Source organism: Ceratotherium simum, chromosome 38 (genome assembly GCF_057802395.1).
Source record: "Ceratotherium simum simum isolate JZ-2026a chromosome 38, ASM5780239v1, whole genome shotgun sequence".
NCBI lineage: Eukaryota > Metazoa > Chordata > Mammalia > Perissodactyla > Rhinocerotidae > Ceratotherium > Ceratotherium simum.
This window is the reverse complement of record NC_141937.1, coordinates 9,616,800-9,636,611: the sequence shown is the minus strand read 5'-3', so window position 1 is coordinate 9,636,611 and position 19,812 is coordinate 9,616,800. Positions and strand designations below refer to the sequence as shown.

The 19,812-nt window shown below is 51.5% G+C and overlaps 1 protein-coding gene across 5 annotated transcripts in view; it reads left to right on the top strand.

Moving 5' to 3' along the window:
• Nucleotides 1-19,812, top strand: part of TMEM181 (transmembrane protein 181) — a 76,109-nt gene that overhangs the window by 14,846 nt on the left and 41,451 nt on the right. Inside the window, exons 1-2 of one of the 5 annotated variants that reach the window (XM_087425081.1) lie at nucleotides 4,241-4,368; nucleotides 16,672-16,775. The exons of 1 other annotated variant lie outside the window; for it this stretch is intronic. In XM_087425081.1, the coding sequence (XP_087281207.1) occupies nucleotides 4,361-4,368; nucleotides 16,672-16,775 (112 nt within the window). In that variant the 5' untranslated portion in view covers nucleotides 4,241-4,360. Of the gene's footprint in view, nucleotides 1-4,240; nucleotides 4,369-5,066; nucleotides 5,252-11,619; nucleotides 11,678-16,671; nucleotides 16,776-19,812 lie in introns of those variants that run through there. 3 more of the 5 variants (XM_087425083.1, XM_087425082.1, XM_004444117.3) reach the window with 3 other exon arrangements.

The following is a 19,812-nucleotide window of genomic DNA, read 5'->3' as shown; positions in this document are numbered from 1 at the left end:
CACGGATGTTAGCCCAGGGCCAGTCTTCCTCAGCAAAAAAGAGGAGGATTGGCATTGGATGTTAGCTCAGGGCTGGTCCTCCTTGCAAAAAAAAAAAACCCAGGCCAAGAGATATTGCTAATATCAGCTGTCATCAACTATAATCATGCTTAAGGGGAAGTCCAGACTGTGCGATTTTCCTGCCTTGGAACAAAGAATAGGCAATTAGAGTTGTTGGTATTGAATTCTTCTATAGTCTCTGCATTGAATATATAGGTCAATTTTCCTTTTAAAGAAATCTTCCATTTAGGGCTGTTATGGACAGAATGCTTGTGTCCTCCCCAAATTCATATGTTGAAGCCCTAACCCCCAGTGTGGCTGTATTTGGAGTAAGAAATGAGGTCATAAGGGTGGGGCCCTGATCTGATAGGATTAGTGTCCTTATAAGAAGAGACACCAGAGAGTTCATGTTCTCTCTCTCTCTTCCCTCATGCACCCACCAAGGAAAGGCCATGTGAGAACACAGCAAGAAGGTGGGTGTCTCCAAGCCAGCAAGAGAGCCCTCACCAGAAACCAAATCAGCTAGAGCTTTGGTCTTGGACTTCTAGCCTCTAGGACTGTGAGAAAATAGATTTCTGTTGTGTAAGCTACTCCGTTGGTGGTATTTGGTATGGCAGCCTGAGCCGACTAAGGCCATGGGTTAGAGAGAACTGGAAGAAGCTGCTTCTGGTTCATTCCTATTTAACTCAGTGCCCAAGTAGAGCATGAGTACTCAATGTTAGCTACTGGAGATCACAAGAGTATATCTACAAAACCCTAGACAAATGTCGGTTGTTAAATTAGGAAGTGAGTTTGAGTCCCTTGGAACAGACCACTGATTTCCTAGGGTATCAAGAACACTTGCAGACGAGCCTCTTGAGTTGTTGCTGTCAACTGGAAAATAGTGGTGAGTGGGAGTGAGCAAACTACAGAGTGGTGGACTTGACGTTGGTCCTATTCTAGAAGATTATTTAAAAGGATGGTTTGTTGGCCCTTAGAAAATGAAATGAACATTAGGTATGAATAGGAGTTTCTCTGAGAGTAGGTGGTGTTAGACCAACCTTATTCCTGACACCTTGATCCTTTTAGAAACAATACACACACACTCACTCACGCACGGGTCATATTTCCAATCAAATGGGATTACTGGGGAATGCTGTGGACATAGTATCAGGATGTTAGAAGTCTTTTTAATAAGAACAAAGTTGATAAATGTGGGCTGAGTGCCTTGAGGTTAGAGAGACTATAGCTGGTGGCCCATTTGCACCCGGCCTCTGCTGGTCACCATGTCCCTGTCCCATTCATCAATGCTTGGGACACCCAATGGAAGAGCCAGGGCTTGCGTCAGGTCGTCCTGAGTTCTTACCAGTTGTCGCTGAGAAAATCACTTCACCTCCTTAGGCCTCCGTTTCCTATCTATAAAATGAGGATTGTGACCATTGATAAGTCATCAAGTTGTTAGGGAGTTCATTGGCTCAGGGCTTAGACTTGGCAGATGCCCAGTAAGTGCTGGTTATTCTTATTGGATGGCATGACCCTGAGCAGAGAGCCGAGGAGGTGTCATGCGAGTGGAATAATGGGCTGATGCTGCCAAAATACGAACTCATTCTCGGGCTGATACAGACCTCGCCTGAAATGTGTTCCATTCTGAGCTTAAAGAGGAAGCGCGCCGAATAGAAGCATGCTCAGAGGAGGGGAGCTGGGAGGTGAACTGGAGGAATCTCATGTGAGGGATGGTTGATAGATCAGACAAGCATTCTCGGAACCCCAGAATATGTGGGGTCCCTCTCTCTTCGTCATATACATGGTCACAGCACCTTCCATTTCCTTTTCTGTCACAGGTGTAACTATGTCATTATTTGGTTATTATTTGTTTGCTGACTGTGTCCTTCACTGGAAGGTCAGTCCCAGGAGGACAGGGACTTGTCCGTGAATTCATGTTGTGTTTCCAGAGTTGAGAGGAGCGCTTAGCATATACTGAGCACTCAGTTAATGTTGGAAGAACAAATAAATGAGAAAAAGTGATTTAAGTGACACTGGAGAGCAGCTCAAGGGAGGACCAAAGGGGAGAAGTTACCAGGAGGCAGTTTGGGCCTCAAAGATGTCAACTCTTTAAAACCTGGAGTCATATGAAAACAGCAAGGGGTCCATGGGGTGTCTCAGGAGAGGCCAGGCAGCTGGCACAGTCCCTGGAGAAGGGATTTATACAGCAGATAAGGCCACTTCAGATAGGAGGTAAAAACTGGCTGCCTCCGGGCAAATGCAGCCAGCAAATGTGTTTCATTTAGTCCTCTCAGAGTTCAAAATATTTTTTGAATTAGTTTCCAACATTTTAGAATCAGAAGGTATCCCATGAAAAGTCCTATTTGAAGTCAGACTCTTTCAAAGCGTTGAGTGGCAGCTGCTCATTTAGACGATGCACACTCTCTAGTTCACGGCACCCACTTGACCTGCGTCCCTGTCACCCGCCTGTCCCTGCAGGCACTGGCACTTATGTTCCCTGGACTTGTGGTCATGAAGAGCCCTTTCCCTCCAAGTGTCTCTGAAAAGAATTGGAGACATAATCTTTTGTTATCATTCCTTTAGGAGCTGCGGTTTAGGATTCAGAGTGCTCATGGAATTTCTTGTCCTAATTACTCGGGATTCAGGCTGTTGCTTTGCCAGGCACCCCCTCTTCCCTCCAGCTTCCTAACCTCCCCCTACCCCGGGGATCAGCCCAAACATCACGCATTCTCTCTCCTACACCCCCCACCCCCACCCCAGGTGAGTTAGGTGCCCTTCCTCAGTGCCACCGTAGCGATCTGTGCTTGTCACACTTAGTTTTGGTAACTTACTTTGCCTGTAAGTTTGCTGAGGGCAGAAACTGTTATCTTATCCATCTTGGTGTCTTCCGCCAATACCAGGCTTGTTGACGGCTTGGTGATGAATGAGGATACATTAGGAAGGAAGCTTGAGTCTCTTATTTTCCTCATTCAGATGGACTTTAAACCACGTGGGGACAGGGGACCTCTGGACCAATGCTCCAAAGAGAATCTCTGAGATATCCAAACCATGGCTCTCATCTGTTCTTAATTACAGAAACGTAGACCTGTGAGCCGAGATCCTAAATCGAGAGAGTGCTTTTTGGTCAGCTGATCTCTTTCACACTGTGTAGGAACAACTTCAACAGCCATGGGCCCCTGACACTTGCTCCTATCGCAGCAGCACCTTAGCAGAGCCAGGAGGCATCATCAGTTACATCTTCCGGTCTGTGGGATATGGGATGCGGGGTCCACAACCGCATCCTCCCTGAGGGCCAGGATGGAAAATCTGCACACTATGATAGCTGTAGTCTTGAAAACGTTTGTGGGAGAATCCACCAGAAAAAGCCAGGAAGGCTCTCCTGTCATCACTCAGGGGTGCGAGAGGTTTCCCCGGCTTTTAATCTCTTTGGGGTCACAAACCTCTTCGGGAATATGGGAAGTTATAGATCCTCTCCCCAGAAAAATGCAGACACCCCTCCTGTCTTTCAGAAAACTGCAGGGCATTCATAGACTCCCACGCCCATTCTTATGCCCTGGTTAAGACTCCCTGGAAGCAGGAGGGTGAATGAATTAATGTGCTGTTTCCTTGGCTAGGGACAAGGAGTAAGAGTCAACTCATTCATTCATTCATGCATTCATCCATCCATTCTGTTGTGAACCCTTGACTTAGCCCCAGCTCAGGGCCGGCGTCTGTGCACGCTGGGCTCAGGGGACGTAGACGCGCCGCAGGGCCTTCTCCCACCGGGATCGGCTGCGCGCCGGTCTCCTGCGCCGCCATCGCCCGCGCCCCAACCCCCGCCCCCCGCCGTGGGCCCCCGTCGCTCCCCGGCTGCACTCCCCCCACCTCCCCCGGCCGCCTTCACCTTAACCCCAGCCAGCCTGTCCCCCAACCCCGGCCGCGCGTCCCCTCCCCAGCCCGCCCGCGCGCCTCCGCCCCAGCCCGCGCGCCTCCTCCCCAGCCCGCCCGCGCGCCTCCCCACTTCGCCCGTGCGCGCCGCTCCGGCCCCTCCCCAGGCCGCCTGTCCCAGCTTCACCCGTGCCGCGCGTCCTCCCCAGCCCGCCCGCGCGCGCCACCGCGGCCCCTCCCCGCCGCGCCCGCTCCCCGCCGTCGCGCGCCCCCGCCCGAGGCCCCTCCGCCGCGCGGCCGCTTCCGCGCACGTGACGCGGGTCGCGCGTGCTCCGACGAGTCCCGCGGAGCCGGGCGCTCGGGCCGCTGTCGCTCCGGCTCCGGCTCCGGCTGCGGCGGTGGCTGCCGCGGCGGCTGTGCGGCACCGGCCGGGCTCGGGGCGCAGTGCGGGGCCGAGGCCCGGGGCGCCGCGATGGAACCGTGAGTGCCGGCCCGGGAGGGCGGGCGGGGCGAGGGGCCCCGGGCGCGCGGGCCGGAGTGGGGCTTCGACGTCCGGCTCCCCGGAGCCCCGCCGCGGGGCCGCCCACGTGGAGCTCGAGGACGAGCGCCGCCGGGGTTCGTGAGGGTGGCTCGGCGCTGGAGCCCCCATCGGCCTGCCCGCCTGGTTGGAGGGAGCAGTGGAGGCGGGGTCGGCGTTCCGTGTCCGGCCTCGGCCAGAGCGCACCCCGGGAGGGCCCTTCGAGACTAGCTCTGGCCCTGCTGGCTCAGGGGAACCGGGTGACCCGCGTCCCACCCCAGGGCAGCTACTGGGATGGCCTGTCCCTCCCGGAGCTCCCTCAGCGCCTTCCCTGGGGCGGCCCAGCCTGCCCTGGAAAGGCGGTAGCCCCTGTCCCGGGCAGTGGCCCGGTTCACCAGCTGTCTATTAAAAGCACCCACAGCGCCCTACTGCGCTTTCTATGACCTGCCCCATCTCAGGGTAAAGAGAGATGCTTTCTTATGGCTTTTTTATGATGTTGGCACGTTGGGAGCCCGCGACAGCCTCTTGAGATCTCTGAGAGACCGAGTTTATGAGTTACAACCTGCTGACTTTGGACCTTACTACCTGTGTGAAGTTCAGCGGTTTTAATGAGGGAAAACCTGTCCAGGGCCCCGTAGACGCTGTCCCTAAAGCTTGCTTTTGACGCAACAGAGTCAGCTGGGTTTCCCCCAGGGGGCATCCGGAAAAGAAGGAAAGCGAAGTGAAAAGTTGAGCACTTGAGTTGCAGTCACAGAGAAGGAATGCCTGGAGTCTCTGCTGCGTGGAGCAGCGTCTGTGACAGGAGCACAGGTTCCCGCGATTGAAGGCAGCATGAGACAGGACTTTGTGAGTTTCTCTGTGTATTTGGGGTTTTAGAGGCTGAAAGGATTTGCGTTGGACCTCTGTTGATTTCTCTGTGGACATAGAGAAGTAAGATCCGGGGGTGTGGCCTGAAAGCAAACACGTGTGATGGAAGGAGAGTTTTTTTTCTCTTGCTTCCTCAGAAGTTTCTGACTTTGGTTGATTACTTGAGCTCAGCATAGGAAACCAGAATAGCGTAAAATGTCAGTCCTGTTAGGAGTCCGAGATGGATGTCTTAAAGGTCTTTCTTTTAAGCCCAGGTGGAGGTGGGTGAGCAGTTCTGCCTCTGCGCAACTCCAGGGGACACCTTCTGGAAGTTGTGCAAAGTTGTGACCCTGTAGCAGAGTGACAACCAGCATGTTTAGGAGGTTCCTTCAGTCTGCACAGCATGGCAGCCCTGGGTGGTGCATTAGCACTTTTACTAGGACAGAGACAGGCAGAGAGTTTCAAGTGGTGTGGGCACTAGCCAGGACTGCAGTCCAGGTCTCCTGCAGGAGTCCTGTGCTGTCTGTTACCTGACAGGGAACTAGACCAGGTGGAAGCTGTTAACTAAAGGAGGATTTGCAAAACCACAGTCCAGCGGTGGAGAGGTAGGCAGCGTGGATGCTCTCCTGGAAGGTGTGCTGCAGGCTGTGCTGAGCAAGGGGCTGGGGTGGTAGGTTGTGGTTTTCTGGAGGTCAGCACTCACCCCCCTCCCCCCCATTGTCCAGCATTCAGGATGGTGTGGACCTGGAAATCAGAAAAAGTCTTTGGCAGCACATAGAAATCCTACGAGAAAACAAGCCTGAAAATCTAAAGCGCACATGGGACTTAGGTGTTTGGTAGGGTCAAAGTGCTGTTGTTGGCGGGTGTGACAGAGAGCCCCGAGGGAAGGAAGCTGAGCAGTGACAGGAGCAGGAAGGGAAGCCAGAGAAAGAATGGGGTGGGGAAGACTGGGAGAGAATAGAGGGGGTCTGGGGGAGCAGTGGCACTGGTTAGGGGTAGCGGTCAGTGCTGGCTCTGTCCCATGCAGATCCTGGCCCTGTGACCTCCCTGCTCACATGCGGCCCAGGCTCCTCTTTTTAAAAGGGCCATTTTAAAACTGCCATCAAAACCAGTCAGAATACAGAGTTCCCAGTTCTTTTTTTTTCTTTTTTTCTCTGAGGAAGATAAGCCTTGAGCTAACAGCCGATGCCAATCCTCTTTTTGCTGAGGAAGATTGGCCCTGGGCTAACATCCGTGCCCATCTTCCTCTGCTTTATATGGGATGCCGCCATAGCGTGGCTTGATAAGTGGTGTGTTGGTGCGCGCCCGGGATCCGAACCTGTGAACCCCGGACCGCCAAAGTGGAGCGTGCACTTAACTGCTATGCCACCAGGCCAGCCCCCACAGAGTTCCCAGTTCTTAAAGCTTTATGCCCCAATTTGATGCAAACTCCATTCCTTTCTGATAATGCTGGGGAAATGAGAGAAGCCGGGAGTTCAGGAGGAGAGGCCGGTGCAGGGCGTATCTCAAACAGTTGCTAACTCGACTTCCTGTTGGAGCTACAGGGCTACATAGTTGAGATTTCTCAGGTTCATTTCTTGCTTTGCTCTTATTGTAGCATTTCTCTGCAAACTTAAATCAGGTCGGCTTTTGTGTGTGTCTTGCTTGGTACTACCGTTTTTTAAAAGAGTGTATTTTACATGTCTCTTTCATCAGGGGGCATGTAAGTGTAGAATTGTATTAATTCAACTCCTCTTCTGCCAGCAGTGAAGGGGTGGGATAGACAAATCAGCACGGTGGAGCCCTGCTATGGTGTTTGTGTCCTGGTGCTTGAGGGGATACCAGGCCTGGGTCAGTATCCTATTCCTGCAACCATAGAGTTGTTTACGATTGTGCCTCTTAGAATAATTTTTTTTTCTGAACCAAAATGATCTCTAGAACTAATAAAAGATAACAGAGTGTTTACTATGTACCAGGTATGGTTGCAAACACTTTATATGTGTGATTTCATGTAACCTTCACAGCCACTCTCCCCATAAGGAAGTTTCTCTTATCATCCCCATTTTACAGGTGAGGAAACTGAGGTGCAGAGAAGTCAAGTGAGTTTCTCAAGGTCACAGCTAGTAAGTGGCAGAGCTGAGACTGAAGCCCAGGGAGTCAGCTCCAGAGCCCACACTCTTGATGTACAATAGTCCCCCCTTATCCAAGGAGGATACGTTCCAAAACCCCCCAGGGGAAAGCCTGAACCCGTGGATAGTACTGAACCCTATATATACTTTGTTTTTTCCTATACGTACATACCTATGATAGAGTTTAATTTATAAATTAGGCACAGTAAGAGATTAACAGCAATAACTAATAAACTGGGCTTTGGGGCCATTATTAAGTAAAATGAGGGTTACTTGAACACAAGCGCTGTAACAGTGCGACAGTTGATCTGATAACGGAGATGAGTACCAAGTAGCTCAGGGTGGGTAACATGTACGGCGTGGGTCCTCTGGACAAAGGGATGGAGCAGGATCGTGTGAGATTTCATCACGCTGCTCAGAACAGCATGCAATTTAACACTTATGGATTGTTTCTGGAATTTTCCATTTCATATTTTCAGACCACGGTTGACCGTGAGTAACTGAAACCGTGGAAAATGAAACCTTGGATAAGGGGGAACTACTCTATATTCTGCTGCCTCTCGATAACAGCTGGCAGTGACTCAGAGCTTAGCAAGGGCTTTCGCGTAATCACTCAACTGTCACAGCAAGAGTAGGTGGTGGAGTCCCTCAGTTTCCTGAATTTTACAGAAATCAGAGGTCCCGAGAGGTAAAGTGGCTCACCCGAGGTCACCCTGCTGGTCAGTGGTGGAGGGGCCTTCTAGCCCAGGCAGTCAGCTTCCAGAGCCCCAGTTCTTAACCAGTGGGCTGCACAGCCTGGAGCTGGGCGGGGGCGCTGCCCCTCAGCGAGCACACTGCCTGAGCTGACCAGTGTGGCCTGCTTCCCTGTTCTGTTTGCCCTGGGAAGGGTGTTTGAAGACCTAAGCAACACGCTCCTGGGTGTGAGTCACTGGGCTTGGTGGCCTGGCAAGGATACACATGCATTCATGTTTCCTTGAGGAGCTTAGAACATTGTTCGTTAAAATACGTTTTGAGTTTGTTGGGCTTTGAATGTTTGCGTACTGGCTTTTTTGAAGAGCTAAAGATAAATAATTTGTAATATATTCAAGTTGGCTGATTGAAATTTCAGAGTTCTTATTCTGTTCTTCCCTCGGAGTTTCTTCTTCCTGAAACTCATTAGCTGGTAGGTTGTTTAAAAAGGAAAGATTTTGGTGAGGGGGCCAAAGAGTGAATGTAAGGAAGCAGTGGGCCTCCTTTCCACCCCTGACCTTGTGGGTTCAGATCCCATCTCCGCCTCCTGCTGACTGGGACCTCAGTAGGTGTATACTACCCCAGCCTCTATTTTCCCATATGTGAAATGGGCTGATGACACTGGCCTCACAGGGAGGCTCCCAGCCTGGTACCAAGTAGATGTTTAGGGAAGACCAGCTCCTCCTCTACTTTCCTGCAGTTGCTTGGGTTCTGAACTGGAGGAGGGGAGATTTCACACAGCCGGTCTTCAGAGATATTGGTGGGATGAAAACTGAGATTTTTTTAAAAAGAAAAAGTAGAGGGAGAGAAAAACACAACTATCTTCTAAGAACTCACATGGTTGAGTTCTTCCTATGTGCTTACCACACTGTTCTGAGCATCTCATTATTTCATTTACGCCTCTCTGCAACCCTGCAGGTATTGTGTGTGTGTCTGACTTACAGATGAGGACACGGAGGCCCCGAGTGGTGTTTAGCTTGCCCACAGTCGTCCGCCTAGGAAGTGGGGGAGCCGGGATTTGATCCAGCCCGACAGGCACCAGGCCAGTGCCCTGGACCACGGGAGAAGAGATTATTTTTATACAGATTATGAGAAAAATAAAATCTTAACTAAAATGTGAGAATGGACTGAGAGACTGAAGGTTTCTTTCCGCTAGCCAGATTCTCATTTTTTCATTCTAAAGTGGGAAATCTAGGTATGAGTTGAACAGGGGGCAAAATTTGTAATTCTGAAGTGTTTTCAGGGTTATCTGCCTCCTGTATTAGTGACTTGATGAGACGAGATAAATATGTGTCAGTAGAAACCCGTCGGCCTCCTGGCCGCCGTTCTCTCCTGCCCCGCTGCGTGTGCTGGTGTCATTGGGGTCCTGGGAAGGGCAGAGACTGTCGGTGCTGGGTTTTCCTCTTTCTCTGTCTGGCTGGTGCTTAAAGACGGCACTTTGCGGTGTTTTCTCGCATCCTTTGCTTGCTCGCCTTCTGTCCATTTCCCGGTCCCTCTCCTTCAGGCCCCTGAAGAGGCAGGCTCACGGAGTGCTGGCCTCTCCCACTTCTCTTTCTAGGGCTGTTTTGGGAACTCTCACGAGGCCTGCAGGGGAGGGAGAAGTGCTTAGTGGGAAAAGTAGCGTTGGCCCTGGCAGTTCCGAAGCACTCAGCGGCCCTGTTGGGGACACTGCACTGGCTTTCCAGCTGGCTGATCCGGGAGGAAGGGGCATCCGGCTGCAGTGTGTGGCCTGGAAGACGGCTCTACTGGGGGAAGGCGCCTGCTGGGAGCGGCTTTGGCTGGTTCGCAGACATAGAGGACAAAGGCCAGAGCCACAGAAAACATTAAAAGGCAACATTGGGAGAAAAAAGTTAAATTTTGCATTTCGGTGGTCGAGAACTTATCATAGCAGGGAATATAGGAGAACATGGAGGAATCCAGCATAAAACCAGGGAAGAGCGTGTAGAAATGGAAGGAATCTCAGGCACCGAGGGGCCGGAGGGGAGCTCCCGGTTGGGGGGAGCCATGGAAATGTGTGAATGGTTGTCACCTATGATGAGAAACAGGCATGCGCCTCCTGTCCTGTAGTCGAGGAGACAGTTGCTTTCTCAGGGTGGCTTCAGGAGTGGAGGGAGGGCAAGGATGGAGGGACTCATTGATGGAAGTAGGAAGGGCAGTGCTTAAGTGACGGGGATGGTTGGTGACTGTCTCACATTCTGAGAGGACAGTTGCAGGTGCCTTGAGCTAGGAGGTTTCCCTGCCTGTGTGACTTTGTATCTTGAGTTTAATTTTTAATTTTGGTTTACTTTTTGGGTATGAGTATCGATGGGAAGCTTTTGGTTCTAATAGAGTATCTCGTGAGAAGTGACTTAAAGAACAGAAGTGTCCAGAAGATGAGGTGGTCGTGTCCAGGGTTATTCGGCAGCTCCATGTCCCTGTGACCTAGGTGGTTTCCATGTCTCGGCTCTCTGTCCGGGGCCTGTTGGTGGTGTCCCCCGTCCTAGGTGTGGTGTGGCTGCAGCCACTTAGGCAGCACATGCACACAGTTATGTCCCTTGAAGTCAAAGGAGGTTTTCTTCTCTTCCATCTCTTCATTAGGCAGGAAAGCCTTTTCCAGCCGCGCCTGACTGATTTCCCTCAGGTTCTGCGCCCTAGCAGGCAGGAAGGCTGGGAAGGCGAGGGTCTGGCGTTTCCAGCATCTTACGGAGGCTCGTCTCGTGGGCAGGGGATCAGGGTGGGAGGGGGCAGGAATGGCCCTGGACAGACAGCAGGTGTGCTTCTGCCCTGCCCCAAAGAAAATCCCTTCATCTCCTGTGGCTCCTGTGCCTTCTTTAGAATGAAGTGGGGGTGATAGTGGGAGGGTTGTGTTAAAACAAATACACAAACACCCATATACGAGTAACAGGCATGCCAGTGACGGTTGGTTGTGAAGTGTTGAGCTATCACTCTGAGTGACAGTGAGGTCACTGGGGAGTTTTGAACTGAGAACGAACATACTGCCTTTCATGGGAGTGCCTGGGGGGAGAGCAGACTGTGGGGACAGAGCAGCTGGAGGACCAGGGAGGCTACTGCAGTCCAGGAAAGAAGGCAGAGGCTCCACCGGAGAAGGGAGAAGGGTTGAGTCTCCATATATTTTGAAGGCCTTGTTGATGGATTGACGTGAGGAGTGAGAAAAAGACAGATGTCAAAGATGACTCCCCGGTTGTTGGCCTGAGCACCCAGAAGGTTGGAGTTGCCTTGGGAAGTGGTCATGAATGTGCTTAATGAAGGGAAGGCAGACTCTACAGTGATTTGGATCATGGCTGCAGTATTTTGTGTTGGCTTTCCGGTAAAGGAAAGATGTCTCTAGGACATCTTTCTGTGGTATTTTAAATCACCCATGAAATGGAGATTAATTTAGAAGGAACCTAGAGAGTCGAGGTGATGCTAAGGGGACAGTCTGTTCCATTGCATTTGAAAGGTCTTCCAGGGACCTGGGGGCTCCAACTGGGCCGGAAGTTTAGAGTGTGTGTATTAGATGCCTGAGTGTGAAAAGATACGTGGACCAGGAGAGGAAGGCTGATGCATGGACCCTTCAAGAAAAGCCAAAGGAGACAGCCGTCATGAGCTGGTAAGATGCTGTGGGAAGACATCCGTCCTGGGTGTTTAGAGAGATCTCATCAGCCGCTGTCCTTGACCTGGCCAGGGGGTAGGGGGCAGTGAGGAGCCCTGTCCTGCCCCCTAGCGTCTCACCACAAGCTTGAGGGAACAGCATGAACACTTTTGAGACAACTAATGCAAGTCGAGTTGAGCAGGTGTTTTCTGAGTGCCTTCCACATGCTGAGCCGGGTGTCCCTCAGATGGATGGGTACTTGGTCTTCAGGCGCTCACGTGTGTAGTGCAGACCACATCTGTTGTCGTGGTTCGGAAACGTGGGCAGCTGTGATGGAGAAGTGAGGGAAAGCTTCATGGAGACGATGGGACATACAGGTGAGTCCTGAAGTCTGGGTCAGATTTAGATGATTTGGTGGGGAGAGGAGAGAGCATTTCATATCAGGAGAGCAGTGTGTGAGTGGGCTGGTCTGGAGTCTGGCTCGACCACTTTGGGAGGCGTCATAGAATTCAAGCTCTGGAGTGTGGTGCTGGGGTTTCAGTGCTGCCTCTGCCACGTGGTACTTTGTGATCTGGGGCGAGTTACCTACCTGTCTCAGCCTGAGCTTTCTCATCTGTGAAATGGGGGCACTAGTACCCACCTCAGAAGATAGCTATGATGACTAAGGGAGGTAGTAACTCGTAGGATACGTGCAGGGTAGGATTTGGGGGGACCTTGAAAGCTATGAAGGAGGAGGAGTTTAAACTCGATTGAGTTTGCTGTGGGGGCCACATAGACTTTCTGTGCAGGGGTGGCGTGTTAAACGTGCTGTACCACCCACAGAGGAAGACGTGTCTGGGAGGCTATTGCCATACTTGTGGTGGGAGTCGTTGAGGGCTTGGACCCCAAGACTAGTGTTCTGGGATGAAGAGAATTTGGGAAGCAGGGCGTCACCTCTTCCTGGCTGGCCAGATGTGTGGGATGAATGAGAGACGGGCATCGGAGGTGACCCCAAGGTTTCAGGATGTAGGGCTGGAGAAAGGGTGGAGGCAGGAAGGGGGCAGTGGAAGCAGGTATTTCATTTATGTTACTTTGTTTTTTAATGGGTTCAGTTTTAAACCCATTGACTGTAAAGTGATGTAGGACTTCTAAGTGAAAGTGTCTTGGGAGACACTATTTCAGAGTGGGGTCAGTGGTGGGCAGGAGGTTGGGTTGGTTTCTGGAGGTGGGAAGGACTGGTGAAGAGGAGCAGGCTAGCCCGCGTTGGAGAGCCTGCACAGTGTGGGGTCCCGAACGTGGGCGGAGAGTTGCCCCAGAAGGGTGGGTGAGAGTGGACGAGGAGATTGAGGGTGGGTTCAGGCCTCAGGGTCCAAGGCCTCTTGGTGGCCGGCTGTGTGTATTTTCTGCATCCCAGTCTTGCCTCTGAGCATTTACAGAACTGTTCCTCCTGTTGGTGACCAAGGCTGTCTGCTCACCAGGACTTACCCAGGTGTTGGTTAGTTTAGGTTCTCTTGGTTGTTAGAAACACGTTGGCATTTCAGCAGGGAGGTGAAATGGAAAGTAGGCAGAGAAATCACTGGGTGCCTGGCTCAGGGCAGGAAGTGGGCTGGGAGGCGGCTGGGAGTGCGAGGTGTGATGTGAAACCAGCTGAGGAGAGCACGTCCCAAGCTCTTCTCACACCACAGCCTTGTCTCCTGGCCGCTGCCTCTTCCTTTTTTATGTTGGCATCTCAAAGTTTTGTTGTTTTGAGCCTAGACCTGTGGTTTGCGTGGAGTAGGGTGACATTCCTGAGGTTTCAGAAGTCTCTGCTTTGTTGGTGAACTGCTTCAAAGCTCTTAGACACTGAGGGCAGAAAGAACCATGGCGAGGAGGGTGTCCTCATGTCTTGGTGCTGTCCTGCTGCCCATGACACCCTGTGGGTGGCGAGGGTCTCTGGATCCCAGACTCCCAGAGTGAGGATGCCTAAAGAGGTTTACTGTCTGCCAGGAGACTCGAGACAGAGCGGAAAGAGAGGCTTCTTGCCCACCCTGTCCCCTGCAGGCCCAGGTCAGTGGGGATGGCCTTTTTTCAAGCAGGGGACTGATTTTCCTTTCTCTGTGTCTTTTTTCCATTGAGGTGGATGAGGCTTGATTGTTGAACCAGGAAATTTTCTAATAAATTGGATTTAGGTGGAAGGTTTTTTTTTTTGTGTGTGTGAGGAAGATTGGCTCTGAACTAACATCTGTGCAAATCTTCCTCTGTTTTGTATTGGGTTGCCGCCACAGCATGGCTTGACAAGCGGTGTGTAGGTCCACACCCGGGATCCTAACCCACGAACCCCAGGCCGCCGAAGTGGAGCATGTGAACTTAACCACCACGCCACCAGGCTGGCACCTAGGTGGAAGTTTTGAGGAAGGGGAAACAATAGATGTTACTGAGCCCTCTGAGGAGAATTGGGAACTACCCTGTTGGGTTGTATGCTGCAGAAATTTGGTCTTGTGCCGTTGTTCCCTTTCTTAAGCCTCTTTTTCAGCATTCCTTCTCACCTGCTAAATAACCGTGCTTTTACAGTAAATTGTAGGTAATGTGTTTTATCAATAATGTGTTTTAAAAATAGAAAATTGAAATATAATTGTTCTTATTCTGTTTTTCTCTGCTTCCAAGAAGCTCTTCTGTACTCTTGCCTCTGCTGGGGAGCCCTTGGTGCTCCAGAGCCTTGGCCCCAGGCCCACTCCTGGGGCAGCTGGCCCCGAGAACAGCAGAATGGGGTGCCGTGGATGACTTTGTGCAATGTTTTTAAACAACTTCAGATTTACAGAGGAGTGGCTAAGACAGTGCAGAGGGTTTCTGCACACCCTTTGCCCAGTTTCCCCTCGTGTTCGCCTCTTGGAACCATGGCACGTTTATCAGAGCTGAGAGGTCAGCGTTGGTGCGCTGCTGTTAACTGCAGGCTTTGTTTGCCTCCCCCAGCATCTAGTCCGTTTAGCTTGTGTAGTGTTTTTTCAGAGTGACAAAGCTCTATGCAGCTGTGTAGAAATCTTCCCTGCTGCAGAGTAGTAAAACAGAAATGTATTAAGCAGACCATGCTAAGCAACCACGTAGCAGCCTCCACACCTGGGGACAACAGAGAAATGACCAAGGAGGCCTTGTCCTGTGCCAGCCCTACCTTCCACAGGGCTTCCCCCAGGAGGGCATTCCTGGAGGTGGGTCCCTCAGCTCTGTCCTGCTTCCCAGAGCCTCCTTCCTGGGGAGCGGCAGCTGCTGCCAACGGGCAGAGCTGTGACATCTCTGGCAAGTGTCCTGCTGTCTCTGGACCTCAGATTCCCCTTGGGCACATCGAAGGGGTGGGACTTCCTCCCTGAGGTAATTTCTGGCTCTAACTTTTTAAGGCTCTCAGGCCTCTATAATCTTTCGGGTCTAAAACCCGAGTTGGAATCAGCCCACTTACTCCGCTAGCTCTCGCTTCTCATGCACAGCAGGGTTGTTCATGGTTCAGTGTTTGGAGCTGAGTCGCAAAGGGAAAGATGGAGGCACTCATTCCCTCGTCTCCTCACTGGTTCCATCGTTCAGGGAACACAGTGACACTGATCTGGAAGTGTGCCCGCCCAAAGGCCTGCCAGGCCCTGCTGGCGAGAGCTGACTGAGTATCAGCAAAGCCACGTCAGGGCGAGGTGGCCGATGGGCCCCACCCTTGCCCTGAGATACCGCCAGCTGCTTTCCTGCTCAGCAGCTGGAATCTTCCGCCACGTAAGGGAGCTTGTGCATGTGCACATCCCGTGTGAGCTTCATACCACAGAGCAAATAACCTTTCCCTGTGTTTCCGGTTCAGATCCTGTTTCTCCTCCTCGGCGGGGGGGTGGTGTGTGTGTGTGTGTGAGTGAGTGTGTGTGTTGCCTTCTGTTCGTGAGGCGTGAGAAATTCCTTCCTGCTGTCTCAGCTCCAAGACCAGGAAATGCTAGGGGAATAAAAAGAACGTGAAAAGCAAAGCAAAACACCCCCCAGCCCCCATTTCTGGGTTTGTGATTCTCCTCTTTAGGTTACAGGGTAGGCTTCAGCCACCCACAGGCCAAACCTGGCCGGCCCCCTCTCTATAGTAGGGTTGAATTGGAACATAGCCACGCACGTGCGTTTGTGTCACATCTGGGGCTGCTTACGGAGGCAGCTTCGAGGACTTGTGACAGTGTGGCCCGTGAGCCTCAAGCACATATCATCTGGTCCTTTACGGATTTGTCTTTTGTTTGCCAGCCCCTGATGTAGGGAGTTCTAAAGGAGAAATGATCCCAACCCCACTGCCGTTTTGTTCTGACCAGAGGAGAGAGTAGGGATGACCAGGAGGGGACCTGATAGGTGAGTGTAGGATGGATCCTTGAATAGGTTTCCATGTTGATGTAAGTCACGGGAAACTGCAGGCAGCTTGCCTAGTTGCATCAGAGTCCCACGGTGAAAGCCAGGCTGGGCTTCACTGTGATGGGGTGACACAAGGGAGGGGTCTTAGATTGTGAGGGTCCCTGGACAGGAAAAATAAAACTGTGGGCTGGGAGAAGACCAGATAGAAAAATGTGATGCTGGTGGCACCTGGAATTCCCAGTCTGGGCTTGATCGTGACAGCTAACAGTTAAAGCTGCATGTGTGAGTGAAGTAGGGTCCTCCACCCACCTGGGCTCTGCTCTGGCGGCTGGAGGTGGGATGGCTGTGGAGGGGGTCTGGCCACCACTGATGTGTATGGTGAAACATGCGCTGAGGGGTGTGGAAGCCACAGCATGGTCTCCTGCCCTCAGGAGTGGGTTTGGCTGGCTCTATGCAGACCAGGGTGACAGGGGCCTTCACCAAGCGCTTGACCCAGAACATTCCAGAATGTCACCCACCCCTGCAGTGGTCCCTGAGGTCATTGGGGCTGTTTTGTCAGGCGGGTCGCCTGATTTCAGAGTAGGTCGGCTTCAGAGGTGAGGGCTTGCAGGTGGGGAGGGGGAGGCCCAGTGCGGCCTGTGTGTGGTGCTGGTTTGGGGACGGAGCCCTCCCTGCCTGCCCCTCACCCACTGGCTTCTGCTCCGCAGGCTGGCGCCCATGCGGCTGTACACGCTCTCCAAGCGCCACTTTGTCCTCGTGTTCGTCGTCTTCTTCATCTGTTTTGGCCTGACCGTCTTCGTCGGGATCAGAGGTGAGGTGCACTCTTTGATCATTTTATCATTTATGGTTGTCTTGGTGCAGGGCTTCTCAGCCAAACCCAGCTGTACGCACTTGCTCTCACCCGCCAAGGGCCCCATTGTGGAGGGTGAAGCCCTGCTTCTCTCTGAACCTGCTGGGCGGAGGGGTCACCCTGGTCCTGCCCCACACGGCAGCCAGGGCCTGAGTTCAGCTTGGCAGCACCAGGCAGCCTTGACCACAAACCTTATGTTGGGCAGTCAAACATTTCTGGAGAGTCTGTTGTGCGCCAGGACCCAGCCTGGGCGCTGGGGAATCCAGAAGTTGCTGGCTGACGGGGGAGACAGGCCATCTAAATGGTTCAGTGCAGCGAAAGGTGGGGAGGGCGTGAGATAGCTGTGAGCATGGGGCCGGGGTGCCGCAGAGGAGCGGGGAGGCGGCTCTGGTGACACCCCGAACTCTTGGCAGGAGGGAGCCTGCAGGTCGACTTCTGCCTTGTCTTCAGGGCCCCAGGTGCCCTGCAGCCCCACAGCGCACTGTTTGAGGGGAGGAGCCACACCATAATGATTTTAGCTTCGAAAATGCCTTTAAAATCGTCCCGTCCAACCCCCTTTCTCACAGACAGAAAACTGAGAACCAGAGGAATCAACTGGTTTTTATAAGATTCCCAGAAACCCCGGTCTTTTCGGTCTTATCCAAGGGATGGGAGACCAGGAGCCTGACGGAGGCTGTTTCTTCTTTCCCTTGTAAAGATCTTTCTCAGTGAGGGTTCCTGATAGATGTTTATCTAATTGAGGCACTTAACATTACAGTGTGAATGACAGTTAGGCTTAGCCTGTCCCAGAGGGACTTGTGCCTCAAAAGGCTTGTTTCTTGACCTACGCTGAAACTTTTGGTGGCGAATGGACTGAGGAAGCTATGGGAGAGGGCGGCTATTCAGGTGCTCTTTGCCTGCTGATGATGGAGATGAGGATGGTGACAATAGCAACTGTAGCCAGCCTCTTCTTTTCCTTCCTTGGGAAGTCGCAAGACATGTCCATTATCTTACTTGAGTTTTACAGCTGTCCTTTAAGATTGGTGTGAAGGACATTAATATTCTCCTGATCTCCAGTGGCAACGGGACCTTAGCCAACTCTTGTTTCCTTAAGCCACTGTCTGTCTCAAATACCTATGATTACCTTCAACCTTCTCCACTCTTGCAGAAATGAAAAGTGATGCACCAAGGCTGAGATAAGAGAAACAGTGTTAGGATTTCCACATCCCTTTCCTTCTTCCTGTAGAGTACTGGTGTTAGTCAGGGTTTGCCAGAGAAACAGACCAACAGGATGTGTGTGTAGATGTATATGAAAGAGAACTGATAGGACAGATACAGATATAGATATATTGATTTATGTTAAGGAATTGGCTCACGCAGTTATGGAGGCTACGACGTCCCAGGATCTGCATTTGGCTAGCTGGAGACCTAGGAGAGCCGATGAGGTAGTTCCCACGCTGAGTCCCAAGGCCTGGGAGAGCTGGTGGTTTAAGTTCCAGTCTGAGTCCAAGTCTGAAGGCAGGAGAAGACTGATCTAACACCTCGAAGATGGTCAGGCAGAGAGAGCAAATTCTCCCTTACTCAGCCTTTTTTGGTGTATTCAGGCCTTCATCGAATTGGATGAGGCCCACCCACGTTGGGGAGGGCAATCTGCTTTCCACTTCTGCCCATTCAAATGTTAATCTCATCCAGAAACACCTTCACACACACTTAGAATAATATTTAATAATAATGTTCAAATGTCTGGGCACCATGTGGCCGAAAACTCACTACTCCATCCCCAGAAGAGGAGATAAAGTCCTTGAGTGATATTTACTGTTCTCTTTGATATCCCATAATTTAAATAATATGATATAAAATTAACAATACTTAAAAACTATGGTATAAAGTCAATACTTCTTATATTACTTGATAAGGGAATAAGAGAAGGAAGAAAACAAAGATATTTGCTTAGAATATATATTTATATGTATGTATGTACACACACACATGCAAACATATTCATCACAAAATAAGGAAATGCTCATTACAATTACAGTCCTCCTTTCTATAACTGGTCACATGGTCGTAGCTGGTATTTGTAACTACCTCCTTCCACTGCCCATCCTGTGTTCCCTTTGCCTTCAGCAAGCACCTCAGCTGCTCATGGTTCTTTACCTGGTGGGTGACCCAAACCTTCATTCCTGAAGAGTCGGGCCATTTGTAGTCCTGCCTGGATTGGGTTGTAATTTTCCATTGACTGTAATCTCAGGATGTAGTAATACTAAGGGACGCCCTAAGGCATCTCCTGTAATCCGGACGTGTTCTGCCTTACCTCCATTGTGGGGTAGCAGTCCAATTTCCCCTTGTAGTCAGGATCAGTCACCCCAGCCAGCACAGTAACTCCCTTCTTTGCCTGTTGAGTCAGAGGCATGAGGAGCTCAAGGTGACCGGGTGACAGTCTTAACTTCGGGTTCAGTGGAATCATTGTTGTGTCTTCTGGTGGAAGCGTTCCTCTCTTTGGAACCAAGAACTCTAGGCCAGCAGAGCACAGGGTTGTAGGCACGGGAATCACAAATTTTGCTACTGAGTCAATGGGGTAGTAGTGTGTGGTGCCACTCCCATTTCTACCCCGTGATTCTTGGACCTATGAATCCTGGCTATGAGAGAAATAGCACCATACATTGGACACTGATTCAGAGCATATACAGCTTCCTAGAAAACCCTGCCCCAGTCCTGAAAGGAATTGCCACCTAGCTGGCCCTGTAACTGAGCCTTCAAAAGGCCATTTCACCATTCTGTCAACCGGCTGCTTCTAGATGGTGGGGAACATGGTCAGACCAGTGAGTTCCGTGAGCGTGGGCCCATTGCCGTACTTCTTTTGCTGTGAAATGAGTTCCTTGATCAGAAACAATGCTGTGTGGAATACCATGATGATAGATAAGGCATTCTGTAGGTTCATGGATGGTAGTTTTGACAAAGCATTGGGTAAAGAAAAGGCAAATCTGTATCCAGAGTGTCTACTCCAGTAAGAATGAAA